The 24,768-nt window shown below is 35.2% G+C and overlaps 1 protein-coding gene across 3 annotated transcripts in view; it reads left to right on the top strand.

Moving 5' to 3' along the window:
* SPIDR (scaffold protein involved in DNA repair) overlaps positions 1 to 24,768 on the top strand; it is a 546,668-nt gene that overhangs the window by 391,261 nt on the left and 130,639 nt on the right. For all 3 annotated transcript variants that reach the window (XM_074206957.1, XM_074206956.1, XM_074206958.1), the window contains one exon: positions 22,083 to 22,244. In XM_074206957.1, the coding sequence (XP_074063058.1) occupies positions 22,083 to 22,244 (162 nt within the window). The remainder of the gene's footprint in view (positions 1 to 22,082; positions 22,245 to 24,768) is intronic.

Below are 24,768 nucleotides of genomic sequence, written 5' to 3'. Positions count from 1 at the left end.
AGCAACTAAACACAAATGATAAAGCCAAGATTGCTGTCTTGATTGTTTTACTTTCCAAAGTAATTAAAATATTTTTATATAACTTTCCAATATAACTAATAAGCTAAATATTGTATTGCTGTTATCACCATATTACCCATAAGAAAATTTAGTTCCATGGAAATTAGGTAATTTGCTCATGATCATACAACTAATGAGTAGCAAGAGTGAGAACCCAAATCATATCCTAGAATGCAAGTCCGGGTTTCTTTTCTCTTAACCTTGTTACTACTGGCCAGTCAGTTTTACCTTAAGAAAAATTGTGTTCTGTAGGTTTGGATTCATGGGCCCAAAGATAATCTAGCTGTGCTTAAAATCACAAAAAAAGGACTTTATATGAGGATCTGTAACTCCGAAAGGGACCTGAGAGACTTTGGAACCCAAATCCTTCTTTTTACAAAGGGAGGAGACTGAGACTCTAGGAGGGTTCAAAGACTAGGCCAAGGTGATAGGCAGTAGAGTCAGTATTCAAACCTAGGTTCTCTCACTCCAGAGCCAAGGCCTTTTCCACAGTAAAACAGCAAAATCCATTGCTTCTACTAGGAGAACATACTCAAATTGCCTATTTTTCTGAGTCATCAAACATCCAGTTCATCTCATATAGCACTTTTATAGATAGTTTGATGGTATGACAAATAGAGCTCCAGGCCTGGTATCAGGAAGACTCAAGTTCAGATGTGACCTCAGACACTGACAACCTGTGTGGCTCAGGGCAAACCACTGAACCTCTGTCTGCCTGTGGTCCCTCAACTGGAAATTGGAGTAATAATTGCACCAACCTCCCAGGGTCATTGAAAGGATAAAATGAGATAATATTTGGAGAGTATTTAGCAGAGTACTTGATGTATAGTAGGGGCTTAAAAAAAATTATTCTTTCTCTTTTCCTTCCCTTCTCTTTCTTCCTTCCTTCCTTCTCTCTTTCTTCTCCCTTTAAGATGTTTTTATTCAGCCAGGATACTTATTTATGATTGGTCCTTAAAACACCAACCAAAGGACCCCACTCAAATTCTAAATTTTTAAAAATATGTTATATTTATCATGCCTGAAAAAATCAGTACACAAGCAACCTGCCAATAACCTGTTTACTCGAGGCAGTGTACAGGAGTAGATAAGACAGAGTCAGAAGATCTGAATTCAGATTCAGAATGTGATACCAACCTACTATAGGGATTATGAGCTAATCCCCACACCCTTCTTGAACTTCCTTTTCTTCATAAAATCCTGGCACTGCCAACCTCCCAGAAATGCTAGGAGGGAAGTGTTTTAATATACTTCAAAGTGCTGAATAAATGATATTTGTTATAGTAAAGTACAATTTCTTTTTCCCTTAAACTTTTTTCTATGAGGAACAGTAAATTAAATCTAAGTTCAGGGAGATGCTTATCATACCCACTGTACTATTTTCTCCTTCGTTAAAGACCCATTTTGCAAAAAAGATGTGAAAAGAGTAGTTAAAAAAAAATCTCAGCCGTGCAGTAGTTAAATGAAACAAATAGCTTGCCATTTTCCAAAAATAAAATGTGTGAGTGTAGAAAAGGCATGTCTCAGGTTTTTTTTGGCATCCTTTAGTTGTCAGTTTAAGCCAAGACAGATTGTTATTCCTTCCTGCTCACTGATATTAGAAAGTTTACATGTAATATTGCCTCTCTTTTCCTTTTATTATTTTGGGGGGGGGATGATGAGAGAAAATACAATTTTTTTAAAGAATAAAAGCACATTTTCTGTGCAATGGATATTGTCCTGTTAACATCACATTGAGTTAAAAAGATAAACAACAGGATTAACTGTTTACTTTATGTGAGCAGAAGTCTGGTTGTTTTTCAGGAGAAGAACACAATGTACTGTTGTATCTGGTTTCCAGAGTTGGTGTTTATCATAATTCCTCGCACTGTGGTTGGTAGAGTTCTGGAAAGGCTCTCTGCCCCACCCACTTTCAGCTTTTCCTCTCTCTCTCTCTCTCTCTCTCTCTCTCTCTCTCTCTCTCTCTCTCTCTCTCTCTCTCCCCTCCCTCCCTCCCTCCCCCCTTCCTCCTCCTCTTCTTCCCCCTCCCCAGCCTTACTCCCTGCCCTTTTTTCTCTTGCTGCTTCTTTGCACCCATTCCCTTTTTTTTCTTTCCTTCTCTTCCTTCCTCATTTTGAGGTCTCAAAAAAAGGCCTGTGAGGTTGAAAGATGTTCTGTGTGATCTGTACAACCCTTGCGTTGACGGTGACCTAGAATAAAACATTCATGGGCTGATTCCGGGAATTCTGACGGGCTGCTAAGAACTGCTACCATAACTCTTGTAAACAATTTCCCATCCCGTGTGTTCTCATTTGTTTTCTCTCTCTCTCTCTCTCTCTCTCTCTCTCTCTCTCTCTCTCTCTCTCACACCTATGAAGTTGAGCCAGTGAATGAGAGCAGAAGAAAAACAAGGACCAACACACACACACACACACACACACACACACACACACAAACACAGACATTTTAAGGAGAAATTGAATTGTAGCCTTGCCAGTACTCCCCCTACAAGCTGTCGGTTTTGTTTTCTCTGACATTTTTTTCTGCTGCTTTTACAGATGAATAATAGGTGTATTTTTAGACATTTTTTTAAATGTTCTGTTGTCGGCATGATGGAACATTAAAACCAAAGAAGGTGAAAAATCTTTAGAGACAAATATTAGCTGCGTGTTCAAACTTTTTATATTTCTGTGGTGACACAAATATGTTTGAGCGGTGAATCTCTTCTTAATTTACCTTTAATTTGTTGAGTCCAAGAATCAACCATTAGGCTGTATCTTATGTGGGAATTGCTTTAAAAAAGGGGTAGCTTTCATTTGACTGCAGTTTTGGTCTATTCTTCCTCTAGGCCATAGCAATGCAATGCTATAGCAGCTAAGACCGTGACAGTTAGCTCCCAACAACTCAAAAATTAGTTAATTCTTCTGAAGTTCTGATATCCTCTAATCTCATTTTCCTTGAAGATTTTATGCCTCATGCTGGAGCTAAGGAACCACTGAAGGTTTTCATAGGTTGTTTTCTTTCAGCTCCAAAGAGGTGCTTTACCCTACAAAAATGCACTCCCGTACCTCAAAGATGATCTCAACATCATGAGGTGATCACAAGGTCCTGTTTCACATGTGACAAGAGCATTTTCTGTACTGCTCTCTTAATGCTCTCAAGTCACCTTTCATTATTGGATCTCAAAGCACTTGAAAACAAGCAGATTCAAGAAGGCTCTGGTTTGGAACAATGAGATTTTCACAGAGTCCACCGGAGTAAATCCGAAGAACAGATTGCCTTATTATCTTGTAAACTGAATGTGTTACCAGCCCAGGAATTATAAAGTCATGATAAAATCTCCTTTACCTAGAATGAAATTTATTCAGTTTAAATAAAAGCACTTGCCGGAACACCATTCCTAAAAGGGGTTTGGTTGCCAGACCCAAATATCAAATATATGAGTAGCAAGTTTTTGTCCTATTGATATATCCAGGAATTTGTGTTTTGGAATCAAATGGAGTTCTTGTGAGGCTGACCCCTGTTCTAACCACTAACATCATACTTCCTCTCTGTGAGACATCAGATTTTTGCTGTCCTAGCATTTGGCTTAGTGGCTCATTGCTAAGAATAGCATTATGTCACTCTCGTGCCAAGGAAGGATAGCTACCAACAGTACTTGGTGCCTTACTAAAAGTCACCTGTAACCTAAGCTTGTTATTCATTTGGCATTATTGAATTTATACTTACAGTCTTATTTAGTGGTGACTATAGAGGAAACAGTTGGAACTGTTTGAAACTGAGAAACAGTTGGTTGGAAAATCAAAAAAACGTACCATATCTTCTTCAAAACATAGAAGCTCAGATTAGTTAATAAATGAATTACATACCACCACAAAGCAAAAAGAAGCCTGGGATTGAAATCAGAGGAGAAGTTGAATCTCAGTTTTTGTAATTTTTCTACCTGTGGGACCTTGGTCAAATAACTTCCTCTCTTTGCCTTAGTTTGTTCAAATGTGACAAATGAGGGATTTAAACTAAACAACCTCAGAGATTTGTCCCACTCTCAGTTCTTAATTCTGTATCTAAAAATTGAAATCTTCATCAACAAGCATTCATTAAATTCCTATAATGTTACAGACCCTGTGACAGGCAGGAGATATATACATACATATATACATATATATATATATGTATATATATATATAAAATTAAATCATCCCCTACTGTTAAAAAATCTACATTCTGTTGTGAGAGATAGCATGCATGCATGGTAAATATAAATATGTGTGTATATATATATATATATATATATATATATATATATATATATATATATATACTCAAGTACATACAGAATAAATGCATTATAAATCAGATAGGAAGATAAGGCAGCTATAGTTGGAGGCAGAGAGGAAAAGATCAATAAAGTCTTCATATAGAGGACAATGTTTCAAGTTGTGCCTTGAAGAAATTAATGGTGTCTGAGATGAGTTAACAACTTTTTGGGACAAGAAGGTGGTACAATGGATAGAGTGACAGGTCTGGAGTCAGGAAAAATTGAGTTCAAATCCAGCCTCAGATACTTTCTAGTTTTGTGTCCCTTACTCTGGGTAAGCCACTTCATCTCTCTTTGCTTCAGTTTCCTCATCTGCAAAACAGGAATAACAATACCTACCTCCCATGTTGTTGTGAGGAACAACAATTGTAAAGTACTTAACACATTGTCTGTTGTAAATACAGTAAGTGTGATATACTTGTTAGCTATTATATTATTATTATTAAATGAGATAATTTTAAAGTTCTTAGCATAGTGTCTGGCACATATATAAATGCTAGTTATTGTTGTTGTTATTATAGTTATCCTTGTTCAATCAGTTCCCATGTCTTCTACATTCTATCTTTATAACACCATAGTGCCATTCATTGCTTTCTTGCGTCATGGCCACTAACATATGCTGTCATTTCTCACCTGAGCTATTTCATTATCTTTCTAATTTATTGCTCCAACTCCATTCTCTCCCCATCAAACCCATCCTCCTAAATAGCTGTCAAAATTTCTATCCAATACACATATCTGACTATTTCCCTACTTTCTTTGGTGATTCATCTTCTAGGTTGAAACTGGCCTCCTTGCTGTTCTCTAAAGCCAGTGTTCTGTCTCCCCTACAGTGCTTTCACACAAGTCGTCCCATTCCCCCAGGCTTGCAGTGCCCCCCTCTTCACCTCTACCTCTGCCTTCTTTCAAGACCCAGCTCATTTATCACCTTCTCCATGAATTCTCTCTTCATCTCCCCTAATTAGTTCTTATTCTTTCCTCAGATTATCTGGCATTTGTCTTTTGGGGTTTTTTTTTAATTCCCCAGTAGAGTGAAAACTTCTTGGAGTTGAGAACTAGCCTCTGCTTTTGTTCTTTTGTTAGTGCCTAAGGTTAAGTGGTAGAATGGCCAGATAAGGACAGCTTCTTCCTCAAGGACCTTGGATTAAGCCATTCTGACTGGATGATTGTTGTCCTTCATTCTTGAAGAAGACAAAATGACATCACTATGCTGTAGTCAAGGTTCAGTGTGCCTGACTATGGTTGATCAGACCACTACAAACTCAGAAGTCTCCACCACAGGTCAGGCACAAATGGTCCACATGAACAATGGGAATGGAAATGTCTCTAAATTTGCACATCTCATGTTTCTTTTGAACTCCTGCAATTCTGCTTTACTCGTAGAACACAGGGCCTTCTTTTGATGTGAGCATGCTAAGCTGGGTGGTCCTGTGCCAGAGTCTCCTATGTCATAGTTCTTCAGAGAAACCTCCAAATGTCTTTATATTGCTTCTTCTGACCTCCATGTGAGCACTTGCCTTGTGTGAGTTCTCTGTTTTATATATATAGTCTTTTAGACAAAAATTCATTTGGCATTCATATAATATGCCTCAGCCCATCAGAGTTGTGCTTTCTGCGTAGTTTGAATATTAGGCAGTTTAGTTACAGAAAGGAACTCACTATCATCTGGTACCTTATCTTTCCAGATCATCTTCCATACCATATGAACATTGATTAAAGGAACTGGGCTTGTTTGTTTTGGAGAAGAGAAAATTCAAGTAGAATTGTGACTGTCTTCAAGAAGAGTCAAGGCTTATTCTGTTTGATTCTAAAGGGTTCATTGAGGCCAATGATATAAGGAAAATTTATCTTAAAGTTATCAAAAAATGAATCCGCTAACTCTGGAGGCAATAAGTACCCTCTAAGGGAGATTTTTCAGTGAGAGACTGGATGATCACATTATTAGAAGTGTTGTAGTGGAAATTATTCTTCATGTATGGTTTAAACTGGATTGATAGATGTAGAGAAGTCTTCTGACTTGAGAATTTTGTGATCCTGATCCTTAGTTGAGAACTGGCACTGAAATGTCCAATATGGTCTCTTGAGCTTGCAGTTTGGTAACTTTTGGTGGTTGGTTGAGGTTTAAAAATAAAACAATTTGCTTAGTGAACTCAGTAAAGAATATGCCCAGCCAAATTGTGTATTTTGATCCCTAATACCATTTTGGGGAACAGAAGAAAAAAATAGGAAATGCTTCACCTATGTAACTTGTGTTTGCTTGAAGGAAATGAAGGAATGGGGTTTCAGTTCTAGATTATGTGATTATATGTGCTATCACCCAACCCAAGAGAAGCCAATAGATATCAGAACCAAAGTCCACTGTTTAGTTGCAGAGCAGGAGTTTGACACCATGGTCTTAATTTCTATTTAAGTATTCTTTCTACTACTTTGCACTGGGAATGCTGTATTTGGAATCAGAGTTCAAATTGAAGCTATATGTCTCTGGGCAAATAACAATTTTCTGGATCCTATTTTTCTCATCTCAGAAAATATAGAATTGGGTTGAGGGCACCTCTAAGATGTCATCCAACCCTAAATTCTGTTGTAATAGTAGTAATGATGTAAAGTACTTTAGATACATTTTCTCATTTGATGCTGATAACTCTGTGAGGTAAGTACAGCTCAAATGAGAGCTGCTAAATTTTCCAGATGAGGCAGCTGAGGCTAGGTTACTTAGCTAGTGTCACACAGCTTGTAAATGTATGAGGCAGGATTTGAACTCATCTTCCTTATCCCAAATTCAACCCTCTACCCAATGTACCATTTTGCTGCCTCTCATCTTTTGTGCTGTCATTCAGCCACTTCTTACCTAGCCCCTAGCTTCATGGGTTTAGAGGTAGAAAGGACCTTGGAGGCCCCCTGGTCTAGCTCATTTTACAGATGAAATAACTGAGTTCTAGACATATCTAAAGACTAACTCAGAATCATACAAGTAGGATTTGAATCCAAGGCCTCTTACTGTAAATCCAACATTCTTTCTACCATACCACTTGTCTATAGAGGGATTCCTGAACTAGTTTTTATTGTTTCTACTTTGGATTGCTACATGACTTCCCTTACAGCCATAATTTTTGAGTACTCATCCATTAACAGAAAACTGGCATGATCTAGTTGCCTATCACTTGTGAATACTACAGAGTATTTCTATAAGTCACTGGTAATCATAAAGGAAAGTCACTGAAGGGTCAGAAGGTAGGAATATTTGCAACAGGATTCAAAGAGTCCTTCAAAACTAAAAAGAAAGAAAGAAAGAAACATTTTAAAAAATGCTTACTGTATAGTACTGGGTGATTTAGGAAGTTTAAATGATAATAATGACAAACATATAAGTATCAAAAGTTGAAGTTGAACCCTGGTTTTTCTTGTCTCCAAGTCTCCCACTCTTCATTATTCCACACTGCCTCACTATCTTTTTAGTTCAGTTGGCATAAATAGTCTATCACAAGAGCACAAGAGTAGCAGGGAACCTGTTTCACATATGTGGCTCAAGTTGGGAAAACTGAGGTTATGGCAGTCCAGAACCCTAGGTTGAAATAATTTAAGGTTGTAGGTGTGGCTATTCTCCCCACCCCAACTCAACCTGAGGTGTGCTTTTATAGTTATTAACAAATAAGTGTTTAATAGAGGTCTGAAAATTAGTAGATATAGCTCGCTTACATGGAACCTGAAATATACAAAAGGAGAAGGTGGTCAACAGTAGCAAATGTTGCAGATAGGTCAAAAGGAATGAGGTTTTAGAAAAGGTCATCATATTTGGCAAAATAAAAAGAAATCAGGGGTAACTAGGAAGAGGACACTTTCAGTGTTCAGGGAATCATGAATAATGAGGAGATTGAGAAAACTGAAATACTCAAAGGATAATGCCTTCTTCAAAGAAGTTGGGAAGAGCAGTGGGTTTGGATGGAAGGATAATGAAATGAGAACTGCACTCCAATCAACACCTTAACACGTCTGAGAATTTTGCTTGGGCTTTTACTACACCCTGAGAAGGATTAAACTGTAATCACTTTGAAGGGTAAAAGTCAGGGCCACTGAGGATCAGAGGTGGAAAGTGTTTAAACTAAAATGGAATAAGAAGGTGATAGATTGCAGGTAAGGCAAGATATGATCCATCTTTCCATCCTCCAATTGGTTGATCACATGTCTCAGCATCATGCCATAATCCCCTCATTACTATAAACCAAAGATTCTTAAATCTTTTGGTGCTGTGAACCCATTGGAAATCCACTGAAATCTGTAGATGTCTTTTGCAGAATATTTGTTGCCTATATTCAAGACTGAAGAAATTTATAAATTTCATTTAGAGGTTAGTGAATACAAATATAATTTCTTTCTCTCATCTAAGTTCATAAAGACCCTCTGAAATCTATCCATGAATCTCTCTGGACTCCAAGATATTAATGTTCTTTCTTCCCCAACAACATCACTAAGATTTATAAGTATATGGAGGCTTGTCCAACTTACAATCTTAAGGTCTGCGTATAATCTTGTTTTAAGTCTTAGTTTTTGTCCATCTGTTGGACTTGCTTTGACATTTTAACTGTAGGTCATGAACTTTGAAGAAAGAAGATCTGTCTCTGATTCAGTAAGATTACTGGCTTGGACAAGGTGACCTCAAAGATCCCTTCCAGCACTAAATTCTGTGATTATTTGTGCTGTGACCCATCTGCCTCTTAACTAGATGAGAGGACTTCCTGAGTCTGCTGTTATTGGTTCTACTCTTAATTGCCACTTGATTGAACTAACTCATTAAACTGTTATCTATGACCACAGGCAATAGAACCATTATATTTAAACCTGAAAGGAGATTATTTAGTCCAGCTTCCTAATTTTATAGATGAAGAAAGTGAAGTCTACAGAAGTTAGTGATTTGCTCAATCACTACAAGGGAGTAAGTAGCAGAACTGGATTTCCAATCTAAGTGTCCAATTCCAAACCTGGTATTCTTTCCTGCTCCTTACTTATAAAATGGGGATTAAAATAATTGTACTACTGCTACTCACCAATGCACAGCATTGGTATAAGGAAAGTACCTTATAGAAATGTAAACTGTTTTTGTTAGTAATCAATTAATCAGCAAACTTTATTAAGACATTTACAACGTTCTAAGCACTATAATAAGAGCTAGGGATTCATCCTCTTTCCTCAAAGAACTTGCATTCTGTTAAGGGATTTAATAAAGTATATTCATAGATAAGTAAATATAGGGTGAAAATAAAAGAACTACATAGTAGTTTTAGGTTAGGGGAGGTGCAGTCTGTTTTTAGATTTTTATCATACCTGATTGCTTTGTTTTAATTTTTAGTTTTTGAATTTGGTAACCCTTATTCTAAAGCATTAGAAAACATGAAGTTTTTTCCTCTTAAAAAATAAATCATAGGGGCAGCTAGGTGGCGCAGTGGATAGAGCACCAGCCCTGGAGTCAGGAGTACCTGGGTTCAAATACGGTCTCAAACACAATAATTACCTAGCTGTGTGGCCTTGGGCAAGCCACTTAACCCCATTGCCTTGCAAAAACTACAAAAAAAAAAAATAGTAATAATAATAGCTAACATTTATATAGCACTTACTATTTGCCAGCCCTGTACTGAAAAGTTTGTAATTATCTCATTCTATTCTCTCTCAACAAACTTAGTAGGTAGGTGGTACTATCAATTTCATTTTACAGATAAGTAAACTGAGAGAAACAGAGGTTAAAGGTATTTGCCTAGGGTCACTCAGCTAGCAAAGTGTCTGAAGCTGAATATGAACTCAGGTCATCCAGGCCTGGTGCTCAGTATCCACCTAGCTGCCCAATAAAGAAATATCAAATACACAGAAAAAAATATGCGAGGGACATATTATTTCTTTTAAAAAGCTCTTTGGTGTTTTTTCTTTGAGATACAAAATGTGTAATTTACCTGTTTTTAAAAATGAGTAGAGAATATTCCCCTTAATTCACTAAGTAAAATAAATACTAAAGCTACATTTACTTTGTTGACAGGCAGTCTGATATGGTGATAAGACCACCAGATCTGGAATGGTGAGAGATAGGGGAGAAAATTCTGCCTCTCACACTTAGCAATTGAGTAATAATGGATAGATCACTTAATCTCTCAGCCGGTCTCTTCTTCCATAAAATGAGAATGATAGTTCAAGGATTATTATCAATATCAAATGAGATGATATGTGAGGAGCCAGCAAAACAATAAACAGACACAATAGTATAAGAGGGAAGCAGAGACAAAGCCTGGTTTAGTAGGTTTTGAGGTTAGTGTTAGTCAAAGGTCACACTCTGCTGTTTACTCAGGCTAGGGTTTTGGAGTATTATCACTTATCTCGGGCCCTTTGAAAACTGATTTCTTGATTAACCACTGTTGGGCCTTTCTTCTACTGCTCTGATTAATCCTAGAGAGGTTCTATTCATTGGATTAAGCAAAAGGTGTAGAAGTATCTTCTCATTAATCTTGCAAAATCAAATTGGGGTAAAGATTTAGCCCTGAGGATATATATTCCCCACCGCTGGCCAAAAAGAATACATTCTCCATTCTCTCATTGTTATTCTGTCTCTTTTGGAGAGAGAGACAGAGAGAGAGAGAGACAGAGAGAGAGAGAATTTGTTGTCTTTGTATGTCTTTGTATACATGTGTTTTGGGGCAGTCTCTGAGATCAAAGAGTTTGCAGTCTATTGGGGGGGAGAGAATGCCTAAAAGGGAAGCTAAGGCAGACTTCATAGGGATAAGAGAGGGTATGATACAGACCACCTATCAGATTCAATACCTTAAAAATCATTTTACTTCATCCTCCTTTGCTATAGGGCCAACATAAATATGCAGTATTTGTAACCCAGTTAATGTTTCCCAAATTTCTTCCTTCTTCTGCATTACTGGATGAATTTTTGTCCCACATAAGGGAATAGTATTTCATTTCCAAGGATGAAATTTTAAGTTGGGACATCTTCTGGAGAATTGAGACCAGAATATCAACAACATTAAGTAAGAGGGGAAGAAAAATGTTCTCTCATGAACTCTCTCCGCACCTAGTTACTGGTTCTGAATTTCAAAGTGATATTTAATCTAGTGATAACAAATTGATGTTTAATCTAATATTTAATCCAGTTAAATAATTGGAAGATATAAGCACCTTTAATGTTGTGTTTATAATTATAAAGAGAGCATAAGAAAAATTATCTCTGCGTGGGTATTAAATGTAATGGCTTGAGTTGTAAAGCAGGGAAATATGCCTAGTGGAAAATGGTTCTCTTATTAACCCCCAATCTGTCTGGTCTCTGCTCTGAATATTTCTTTCCTTTTTCCAGGATTATCAATCACCTCCTTTTCTCTGCCAGGCTCCTGGGGACTCCCAGTCACACTGTTGCTGTTTATACTTCTACTATCCTACAGAGGACCAGGTTGCTATGCCTGGTCTCCTGCAGCCTTTGGCTGCTCACTTCCCACTTTGATCTTAAAATTTTGTCTGACGGAGAGAGAGACTAAAATTCCACTTTTGGCACCATCTAAGCCAGGGATTTAGCATCTTGCTGTTTCAAAGCTGACCGCTACCATCATATTCCTTGGCTGACGTTTCCAGGTCTTGCCTTGTGCTTAAATGTCAAATGGTTCATCATTTTTATCTGTCACTGTGAAGCACCACCTCAGTAAGTGGTTGTCCCTTCTCCAGGGACAGGTCAGACACTCTTCAGGAGTGAAAACGTCTCAGATGGCATGGAAGGATTAGGGGAGAGGTGAAGGAGGGCGGAATGATGGTCATGCTCTATGGGAAGAGTATTCAAAGTAATTTGTGTTCCTTTGCACATAGAATCACATACTAAAGATTATCTCTTGGGGATACAGGAAAAACAAGCTGATGAACCAGCTTGAGTCTACTCAGATCTGGGACTCCAGTTCTGATTTAAAGAGATACAGCTCTGTCCAATAAGGTAGAGGCCTTCCTCATTTGCATTGAGAAATGGATTGACTTTTTTGTATATGTGTTACTGATAAGTTAAATCCAATTTGGGTGGTGTTCTGAAGGTCGAAGTTTCAATCTAGTTGTACTAGTAGGAGTAAAAGACTCCACCTCAAGACTTGACCTGACAAGTTCAGAATTGGAACTGTGTAGGCAGAAAGTTGGGCCTCTGATGATTGAGTTGGGGGTGGATGGGTGAGGGCAGAAGGAAGGTGGTTGTATATTCTGTGTATCTAGTTATTCAAGAACGAGAGAGAGGCCCAGAGAGAGAGAGGCAGAGAGAAAAGAGAAGAGAGGAGATTCTCCCTAGGGCAAAAGAATGATAAAGTTTTCTAAGTTAGCTAGGTAAAGGCTAGGCTAAGATAAATGAGAAGGTTAACAAAAGGCAAATCAACTGGTGAGCATATTTCTTTGAAAAAAATCAATAGTTATAAAGATAAATTCATGAAGATATATGTATGCATCTGTATTATACATATATATCTTTATTTCTATATATGAAAATAAACTAAATATGATGAGGAGGGTACTGATGAAAATCTTATTAAGAGGTCAGGTCTTATTTCATTTTTGTGTCCCCCAACCTTAAACATCCTAACTGCTTAGTAAATGGATATTGAATTAATTAGGGCAATACTCACTTGGAAGGGAAAAGTTAGTGAATTAAGTCTTAAAGAAAATTATCATTTTTGGTTACCTTCTTGTTTTCATTTCCCTTCCAAACTGACTTTTGAATAATGAATCATTTTGAATGGAAGTAGTAAGGATAGTGGGGATATCCATGGTTCATTGGGTCAAATGAATCATTTAACACATGACCAATTTGATCCAGAGAAAACAGCAAATTCAGTTGTTTTCTCTTTCAAGAATGATCTTGTCTATCCTATAATTAGGTATAAACATTAAAGTGAATTATACTTTCCATCAGCTCTGATATGAGGAAAGAAAATGACTTTTTAACCCAATTAATTTTAGTTAGATAGATTAAATTATTTATTTAAGTTTTTATTTAGTTAGCTATTAAAAAACATTGAATAATTTATTTATTAAATTAATTAAATTTAAATTTATTTATTTAACAAAAATATCTCAGTTATAAAAAGAAACAAAAAGGTTTGTATATGAAATGGAATTATTATGATCAGGGTTTCTTTTTAATTATGCATTAATTTAATCTAATAGTAATAAAAATTCCTTGTTTGTGTGTCTTCTTTCTGTACTCCCTTCTATTTCCAATCAACAAATTTTTTTGAGTGCCAAACATATTCAAGCCATAGTAAAGTATATTAGTCCCTGCCTTTAGGATTCTAAATATTAACTATATGGAACAGTACTAACTTTCAATTCATACACATTCATAACTATGATAAAGCTAATTAAGCCTTTCTAGACTTTGAAATGAAACTCCTCAGCTAGTCCTATTCATCTAATAAAACTATTCTCTACTGACTTGTGCTAAGAGCATTTCTTTTCCTTTTTCATTAGTTTCAGGTATAGTTTTCTTTAGATGACAGTCTATAACACATAATTTATTATGTGTCATTTTAATATTATAAGATATATTTTAAATTTGTGTTTTGAAAATTGAAATTTGGACTAAATTTTGTTGCCTAAGTATCTTCCTTTTTTTAGGAAGTTGATATAGGCTCCTAAAAGGATTAGGCTAGAAAGGTACATTTTAGTTCTGCAGTTCACTTTTTAAAAGTGTGACATGGTATTATAAAATAATAGTAGCTATTAGCTAACTTTTATATAGTATTTACTATGTGTCAAATTCTTTGCTGATTATAATTATCTCAATTGATCCTCACATAACCCCAGGAGGTAGGTGCAGTTATCTCCATTTTACAGATAATGAAACTAAGGCAAAGGTTAAAGTTAGTTAAGGTCACACAACTGAAAATTGTCTGAGGTTGTATTTGAACTCAGATCTGCCTGGCCTCAGGCCTGACAGTCTATCCACTGTACTATCTTGCTGCCTAAAGTTATCTCCAAATTCATCAAGTTATTATTTTTAATTTATTATCAACATCATTAACTCTTTGAATGCCTATTTTTTGCAAGGAATTGTCACGAGCTAAAGGGTTTATGGAATGAGAAGAAAATTCCCTATTTTAATATAATTTAATTTAATAATGAGGCTAGACAGGCAAATATATAGAACTCAAGTACATTCTGTTGATACTGTAGCTCAAGTTCTCTCTGACTCAAAAGATCATTTAAGTTAGAAGAAAGTCAACTAATTTAAACTTTTCCACTGATAGAGGAGGTAACAGATCCATAGAGTTGAAGTTCCTAGCTCAAGGTCACCCCAACTCCATCCAAATCCAATGCCCTTTTAACTGTACCAAGCTGTCTCCCTTCTCTGCATGCATACCTTTGTAAATATAGGCATTCCAAAGGAAAAGAGTGATTATATTCAGGTCAATGATGATTTCATAGACAAAGGAGAATTTAATTATGAAGATTTTATTTATTTTGAGTTTTATAATTTTTCCCCCTAATCTTACTTCCCTCATCCCACCCCACACAGAAGGCAATTTGCCAGTCTTTACGTTATTTCCATGCTATACATTGATCCATATTGAATGTGATGAGAGAGAAATCATATGCTTAAGGAAGAAATATAAAGTATAAGAGAAAGCAAGATCAGACAATAAGATATCAGATTTCGTTTTTTTTTCCCTAAATTAAAGGTAATAGTCCTTGGTCTTTGTTCAAACTCCACAATTCTTTCTCTGGATATAGATGATATTCTTCATTGCAGACAGCCCCAAATTGTCCCTGATTGTTGCACTGATGGAATGAGCGAGTCCATCAAGGTTGAACATCATATGACTATGAATTGGACAAAGTAGAATTTAAAGCTATATTTTATGTTGGGACAGAATAATAGTTCATTTATTTTCCATACTCCCAAAATAACCAGTTATATACATAATTTCAAACTCTTAAGATTATCTTTTTTTATTTTTAATTTATGGAATAAAACAAGCATTTCCATAATAGCATTTTTTGTTAGAATTTTGCAAGGCAAATGGGGTTAAGTGACTTGCCCAAGGCCACACAGCTAGGTAATTATTAAGTGTCTGAGGCCGGATTTGAACTCAGGTACTCCTGACTCCAGGGCTGGTGCTCTATCCACTGCACCACCTAGCCGCCCCCATAATAGCATATCTTTAAAAAAAAAAAAAAGATGATTGCACATGAAACTGCAAATCTATTGTGTATAACTTGATTTTCCTTTTAAATGTATAATACTGTTATCATGCTTCTTTCCCCCCCCTTTTTTTCCCTTCCTCTCCCTACCATGGCTATTATTAAATACAAATATACATATATATGTGTGTGTTTATATATTTATATATATATATGTAAAATCATTTTATTCATACTTCTACTTATCAGCACTTTCCTTCATATGTCCCTATGTAATTTGGCTATTTATAATAGTCAAATTGATTTATTTACTCAAATTTGTTCTTAAAACATTTTTGCTGCTACTTTAGATGTGTATGTATGTAAAATATTTTTTGAATTCAGTTCATTTTGCTCTTCATATTTTTGTGCAGTTCTGTCTATGCTTTTACCAAGTTTGGCAAGCTTATTTCTTATAGCACAGTAATAAATCATAATTTGTTTAATCATTCTCCAATTGATGGACATCCCTGGAATTTCTAATTCTTAGCCACCACAAAGAATATTTGTTAACATCTGTTAGAATTTCAAGATGAATATTTTAAAAGAACTGAAATCTCATTCATTGAAAAAAAACTCCCTCCAACTATGTATAATTGTAAAATTTCCATACATCTTAATAGAAGACCTTCATGACTTAGTGTGTTCAGAGGAATCACATAAACTGGATGATGGACCATTAGGCTCCCACTTGAAGCTTTCCAGCTTGATGTCCTGATCATTGCCTGCCTTAGTGAAGTTCAGAATAGGCCTTTTTTTTAAAAAAAAAAAAAAAGAATGCATAATGGCACTTGTAAAAAGTCTCCATGTATTTCTAAGCCTAGAGATAGATTTTATTACATTTATTACTGCATAAAAGAGTGAGAATAAATTTGTTTATTCTTATGATATAATAAAACACTGAACTAAAATTTAGATTTCTTATCACTCAGATCTTTGTAAATTTGATTAATAAAAAGTTAAAAAATACTGTTTTAGAGCATTTCTTAGGTAAAGGAAATCTGTCTTTGTAACAATTATATTATAGAATAATATACAAAAAAGGAGGAAAATTTCAGTGATGAGTGTTAATCAATTGAAATGAATCTCTGTGGGATTCCTAAAAGTGTATTTGGTAAACTAATAATCTTTAGAAGCAAGAATGATGTCATAATTAATTTGAGGGTTCCTGTGAAAACTCTAAACTCAATCTTTCTGTTTCCATTTTACTAAACAGTCAGTAATATGATACTTGTTCTAGAGATGCTTTTAAAGATATATAGACTTACATACATATCTATTATATAGTGACTGTATATATATAAAATTTTTATTCATAGTTGTACAATCCAGTAATAGCATTGTTAAATATTGTTACTAATTACATCATAAGAGCTAATAGCATAGCTTCATAACTACTTTTTATGTAAGAAAAGAAGCTCCTAGTTCATAATGTAGAAACTTCCCATTTCATTTGAAGTGATACAATACATAGTAATGAAAGGTTGCGAATTTAAAGCTACACATTAAGGAAAGAAATAAAATAATTGTTAAAATGGAGATTATTTCTTTTCTATGATTACCAAAGAAAAACTATATCTGGCTATTAGTAGTTCCATTTTTTACGCAGAACTGATTTAGAAAGATAAATCTGGAAGATAATTTAGTAATCTCTTGCAGCATCCTTATTTTTTGGTTGTTCATTTCAGTCACGTCTGTGCTCTTATTTGGGGCTCTCTTGGTAAAGCTACACATTTGTACTCAGGCCTTCCTGACTCCAGGTCATGACTCCAACTGGGTCTCTTAGAAATGAAATGTTTTGCAGAAGGTTTTCAAAAGATTTGAAATCTCATCAGTATAATGATTCCCTATGCTTATATTATTAGTCTAATCCCTGGAATGAGCAGTGAAGTAGCTCAGTGGATAGAGCCTAGAATTAGGAACACTCCTCTTCCTGCGTTCAAATCCAGCCTCAGACACTTACTAGCTGTTGGCCCTGGGCAAGTCAGAACTCTGTCTCGTTTCCTCATCATTTTGTCCTCAAGCACAAACCATTCCAGTATTGCCAAGAAAGGGTTTCACCTAGAGTTGGTCACAGCCAATCCTATTGAAACGTTATCAAAAAACTAAAAATGTTTAAGCTTACAGATCCCAAGGTTAAGCACCCCTAATTTAATTTAATCCCTTTTTTATAGAAGAGGCAACTGAAGCTCAGAAAGATTGTAACCTTCCAGCAATCAACCAACAAGTATTTATTAAGTATTCTCTGGAGATTTAACAAAAATGAAAGTTCTTCCAAGAAATTATATTCTATGGGATAGGATACAGTGTATGTGTATATATGTGCATATCTATGTGTTTAGATAGGCAAGTATATACAAATTAAGAGTAAATAAAATGTCAGACCAACACCAATTGAATGTAACCTCTTAAGGGCAAGGATTGTGTTACTCCCATATAGGTAATGTTCTTCCCTCTCATCTTCAGCTCCTGGCTTCCCAATTAAAATCCTAATCCTGCTGCCTTTCCTTTTAAAAAATAATTTTCTATTTATCCTGTATATAGTATGTTTATACATAATTGTTTGTTGTAACCTTCGTTGGATTGTGAACTCCTCAAGTAAAGGGACTGTCTTGTTTCTTCTTGTACTCCCAGGACTTGTGTCTGACACATAGTAAGCACTTAAATATGTCTTGATTGACTGATTATTTTTATTTAAATTATTTTCTTGCTTCTGTTTATTCTACTTTGTATCAGTTTATAGTTTCCTATAATTTTTCATATTTTAGTTCATCTGCATAATAAGATCCATTATATTCTTTATCATAATTCTTCAGTCATACCCTAATCAAGGGATACCCACTTTGTTTCTAGTTTTTTGCTACCACAAAAATGCTGCAGTGGATATTTTAGTATATATTTAAACTTTGCCACCACTCTGGGGCATAAAACCCAGTGGTAATTGCTGAAATGACTTGAATTACCTAAAGTCATTTGAATAACTAGCAGTGGAACCTTCTGACTTCAAATCAAATGATCTTTCCACTGTTTTCAGAACTCCTATTCTGAAGATGACAAAATTCCCTTAATTTTATATCTTTCACTTTCATGCTTCTTCCATCTTCAAATTACTTTCCTGTCCAATGACTCCACATCCCCAGTTACTGTCCTTTCCACCACTGTTGCATGTTCTCTTGTAGTTCCTGACTCACTAGTCCTTGAAAGGGAGTGAAAAGGCTCCCTCTTCCCCATGGTCACTTCAGATTCTTCCTCTTTAGTCATGCCTTTGAAGTTCCCTCTTATCATGATTGATCAACCAATACAGAGCCTCACAGCTTCTGGGTCCACTCCCTCCCAAAACTGCCTTATATTCATTTTCTGTATGCTATACATACATTTATATACATACATATATATATATAAATGTATATATGAAATATATATATGTTTAATTGTGAACCTCATTAAAAAGTAATCTCTTTGAGGGCTGAGACTGCTGTGACTATTTGATTTCTGTCTTTGTATCTTAGCCCATTGTTTGATATATATGATATATGTAATAATATTATAATTAATATACCTTCTATTTCTTTTATTTCCATCTGTGATACCTAGAATTTTATAGAGTGTTTTTGCTCAGGGAATAATGTTACTTGATGAATTAATACATCTTTAAAAATATAAATATGAACAAGATATATAACCCAAAAAGCTGAACAAAATATTATGGTGACTGAATTATTTTATTTTCTCTCTCATATCACAGTCTTCTTTTTGTCATAGTTATGGTAGGGAAGGAATCTTTCCCAATTCTAAATTGAACCCTCCCTTTGTAACAAAGAAAAACAATTAAGCAGAAACTCTCAACTCAGTCTGTCTGGTAGTCCTTGGCTTTTACTTGAGGGGGGAGGTATGTTTCCTTATCTATTCTACAAGACCGTCATTGATTTTTCTATTCCTTAGAGTTTAGCTTCCTTTTAATCAGCTTTCCACATATGTTATTGAATAGTCTGTGTATAAATTATTTTCTTGGTTCTGCTTATTCTACTTTTCATCAGTTCATGCCTACTTCCATTTTCCTAGAATTCTTCATATTTTGGGGGTTTTTACTGCCCAATAAGATTCCATTATATTCCTTACCATAATTCTTCAGTCATGCCCTAGTCAAGGGGCACTCACTTTGTTTCCAGTTCTTTACTACCCAAAGAATGCTACAGTGTATATCTTGTTATATATTTGACTTTTCTTTCTGTCCTTGTCCACTAGCCCAGTAGCTACTATCTGGTAAAAAAATATATAAATAATTACATCATTTTTTCTTGATTAATTCATAATTGACATCTAGCCTCTCCAATATTGATAAACCTTATTTCTGGTCATCTTTGGCTATTCTTGTGCAGTGAAGTAAAACTTCAGATTTTTTTAAATTTGCATTTCTCTTATTACTGTTGATAATTGTTTATCACAAAGATTTTTAATGTTATTTTTCAACCTGTGCTTTCTGGTACACTTAAAAAATTTTTTATAATTTGCAAATTTAATAAGTCATAGATAATAATCTCTTGCCCTGTGTCTGTGAGGAAAGATAGTTCCTTTTATGGGGCAAATAATTCTTTGTTGCACAAATTTATCTTACTGAGTTATGAACCTGAGGGACCATGTATTGTCTCAAGGGTGACAAGTTTGAAATTTCTCATACAAATTTTGGTTGGCATAACTTTCCTCATATGTTCCCTCACTGGACAATAATCAAGAAGTTATTGAACAGTTTATCTTTGTGATTTTATTTATCCTGTATATCACATATAATCACATATATCTATGTGATTATATTGAGAGATGCCAGTCATACCATCATCTTTTCTTTTTTCTTTTTTAAAATATTTTATTAATTTTCCATTTATATACAATAGTAGTTTCTACCTATCATTTTTGTAAGGTTTTTTAAAGATTTTATTTGAGTTTTGCAGTTTTTCCCCTAATCTTACTTCCCTCCCCCCTCCCCCCACAGAAGGCAATTTGCCAGTCTTTACATTGTTTCCATGGTTTATATTAATCCAAATTGAATGTGATGAGAGAGGAATCATATCCTTAAGAAAGAAACATAAAGTAAAAGAGATAGCAAGATCAGACCATAAGATATCAGGGCTGGGTTTTTTTCTAAATTAAAGGTAATAGTCCAAGGTCTTTGTTCAAACTCCACAGTTCTTTCTCTGGATACAGATGGTATTCTCCATTACAGACAGCCCCAAATTGTCCCTGATTGTTCTACTGATGGAATGAGCAAGTCCATTAAGGTTGATCATCACCCCCCATGTTGCTGTTAGGGTGTACAATGATGTTCTGGTTCTGCTCATTTCACTCAGCATCAGTTCATGCAAATCCCTCCAGGCTTCCCTGAATTCCTATCCCTCCTGGTTTCTAATAGAACAATAGTGTTCCATGACATACATATACCACAGTTTGCCAAGCCATTCCACAAATGAAGGACGTTTACGTGATTTCTAATTCTTTGCCACCACAAACAGGGCTGCTGTGAATATTTTGTGATGTTTTTACCTTTTTTTTTTATCATCTCTTCAGGGTATAGACCCAGTAGTGGTATTGCTGGAGCAAAGGGTGTGCACATTTTTGTTGCTCTTTGGCCATAGTGCCAGAATGCACCCAACCAGAAAGGTTGGGTGAGTTCACAGCTCCACCAGCAATGTATTAGTGTCCTAAATTTCCATCTTTCATTTTTAATAATTTTTGTAACATGTTTAGCACTATTCCCAGTACATAGAATGTTATATCATATAAATGTTAACTGTTATTTTAGTTTTATTTTGTTCATGTTATTGCCAACTATTGTACTGACTCCCCTTGCTAAATGACCATGCCAAGAGATGTGCTATATCACAGGAAGCATGCTATCATATATACAGTTCTGGACTTAAAAGTACAGAAGAGAGACCTGTGTTCAGATCTCAATTAGTGAGCCCAGGGGTAATTCACTTAAGCTTTTTGAGCTTCAGTTTATTCATATGTAAAAGGAGAATGAATATTTCTATAGTATTTCATTGATAGAGTTGTTATGAAGAAAACAGTATATTAACTATATAAACTATAAAGCAAGCTATGAATGTCAGATATTATTATTTATTATTCTAAGTATTCTCTCAACTCCTGAGAGAAGAACTTAATTCTTTCTTTCATTATGCAGTACTTTGGAGATATATTTCTACACAAAATATAAAATTTTTCATCCGGGATCGACCAGTAGCTAATGCAAAAGTGCCAAAGATATATATTCTCTTTTTTCTTTTCCTTTATTTTAAATCATATATGGGGAGGGAGTAGGAGGAAGGTAGTTTTATCCTAAAATAACATAATGGTTCTTGTTTAATTTTGTGTATAGTGAACCAAACCCACAATCAAACCCAGAGCATAAATTAATTAGGTTGAACTATGGAATTTAATCTACTTAGATTACCTATATTTATAAAGAACCGGAGGTAAACACTGAGCGTTATTAACTCTCAAGATCTGGTCTAAAGTAGAAAATGGGAATTCTGTCTTGTAGATGCTGCCTTCTTGTCCAGGATGCTTATGGGATATTCAGTGAAGTACATTTGGAAACCATCTGTTCTCCTTCAGAGGATATTACTCAGCACAACAGACACTGGGAAGGAAAATCCTGCAGCCTAGGAGGAATGAAGATTCTACAGAGAACCACCAGAGGAAGGTTAGAATGTACCTTGAAGGGGCTAGACTTTTCTCCATAATTAGTGGCACTCTCTTTTTGGGGGGAATTTATTTCCAAGAAGACAAAAAAATTCATCAAAATTCAAGTCAATAAATATTTATTAGGTATGTATTGGTCTGGAGCTCTTTGTCAAACCTTATAGGAGGGGCAGCTAGGTAGCCTAGTGGATAAAGCACTGGCCTTGGAGTCAGGAGTACCTGGGTTCAAATCCAATCTCAGACACTTAATAATTACCTAGCTGTGTGGCTTTGGGCAAGCCACTTAACCCCATTTGCCTTGCAAAAACCTAAAACAACAACAACAACAACAAAAAACAAACCTTATAGGAGATATAAAGAGAAACGAAAAAAGGTCCTTGCTTTAATGGAAACTTCTACATAGTAGGTAGACATAATTTGCCACTGACTTTTATGCAAAATAGAGTATAGTAAGATCCTTTCCATCAGGGGGATCAGGCCTAAGATAAGATCAAGAGGTAATTTGAGCTCATTTTTGAAGGAGTTGAATAGAAAGAGTTTCAATAGATAGATGTAGATAAGAGGAGAGAGAAGAAGAGGAAAAGTAACTTGATGAATTTCCTAAAGGGGGAAAATTTGGTATTAATTACTTTTTTATATAGATAAGTTAAGTAGCTTAAATAAGAATTATTATTCTTCCCCCCCATGCTTTTTTAGGTATAGGTTTTTTGGGTTTTGAGTATTGCTATAAATTTAATTGTCTTATCATCTGAGTTTATGATAATGTCTGAGAAAAGAAGAAATACATATGTTTATCATTTTGCTTTTGAAGAAACTAACATCAACTCTCTACTATGATTGTATTTAGTCATCATATTTAGCAGAGAAATCTTTAGAAGTCATATATATATATATAATATGATAGCTAAAATTTCTCCTGAATTTAGCAGAGCAAAATATTTTAGGCACAGTGCTTTGCATTTAATAAATGCTTAACAATTATAAAGTTCTTTTCATTTATTCATTAAATCATAGACCTTTTCTTTGTATCTTACAAAGGCAGAATTTTGAAGTTGATTTTTAATAAATAAAAATGTGGAAATCTTGTCAATTACTCTGCCTATTAACACTTTTATGAGTTTGTCTTAAAAGGCTTTCTTTTTAAAAATTCCTTTGTCAAAAATTTTTTTTACCATTTATTGTAAATTATCTTCAGTATGCTTATACCTGCGAAAGTCACCAGATATTTGGCAGCAAATTCCATTAAATGTGGAAATACATAGTTCTGATATAGAAGTCTGACTCAGTTTCAACAACCATAAACCCTACTATTTTCAAGGCATTATGTTAGACACCTCCCATTCAAAACACAAAACAAAACAAAAAACTGAAATGATTCCTGTACTCAGAGGTTATATTCTACTTGGGGGAAAACCACCTTATTCCTTACTTTAACCTTCTAATCTTAATAGTTTCTCATAAATTGTAGATAATTTAAAAGTGAAATATCTATGTAAATATTTCTCTCTGGGCTTTGCAATTCCCATCAAATTGAAACTGACTGATTAGTTCCCCAAACCCCTAATTATCATTATCAATTTTCAATGTAATATTAATTACCCATTATCATTCAAGCAATAGAAATCATTTTTATTAACTTTTTGAAAAGGTATTTAACAAGAAGGTATAACAAGAGCAATACTTACAAAAACAATTCTGCCACTTCTTCCCACCTCACCAGGACACACTCTCCCCTTGCAAACAACACAAGCCTTTTTCTTTATTTTAAATCAGGAGTGTGATACATATGTACAATACATATGTATTGAGGACATAAATGAGCAAGGGATCTCTCTGATTCCTGGCCCAGAAGACCCTTTTCTCCCTTCATGAAGTTCTCCCAAAGCGACCCTTAGATGTAGTTTCCTTCTGGACCCAATGGATGAATGCCTTTCTAGAAGCAATAGCCAGCATTTTTCCTCTGATATGAGATTCCCAAAGCTGCTTTTATATTTGGTAGATCGCCTTTCCACCTCCACATACAAGTATTTCCTCTCATGTTGATCACAACCTCTGTGACAGATTCTGCTACTGACCCCAGCTGCTGATTGGGATCTCTGATGGCTCTGAAGTATCCCAAAACCAAGGGCAACATATATGCCTCTCATAGGCACAGAGAGCAGCTGCTCTTCCCCATCTCCCTCAACTTCCCCCCACCCCCAAAGAGCTCAAAGCAGTTCTTATCAGAAGCTGCCAAGAAGGAACAGAACAAGAGGATCTGGGTCCCCAGATGTGATGAACCCCTCAGTTACAGGCAGGCAGTATGTAAGCACGTTCTGTATTTTATACCAAGAAGGGCAAATATGATTCAAAGGACTGAGTCCTCATCTAATCCCCCTGAATTACAGTTGAAAATAAACTTCTCAGAATAAAAGTAGTGTCTGTTCCCCATGGTTAATTTGGTAAGCTATGTTATTTCCTTGCATAACTTTTTTGATATGAATTTGAAAATTCAATTTTTAAACACCTGTTGAATTTATAAACAC

Source organism: Macrotis lagotis, chromosome X (assembly GCF_037893015.1).
Source record: "Macrotis lagotis isolate mMagLag1 chromosome X, bilby.v1.9.chrom.fasta, whole genome shotgun sequence".
NCBI lineage: Eukaryota > Metazoa > Chordata > Mammalia > Peramelemorphia > Peramelidae > Macrotis > Macrotis lagotis.
The sequence above is the reverse complement of the archived record's forward strand: the minus strand, read 5'-3'. Positions and strand labels throughout refer to the sequence as shown.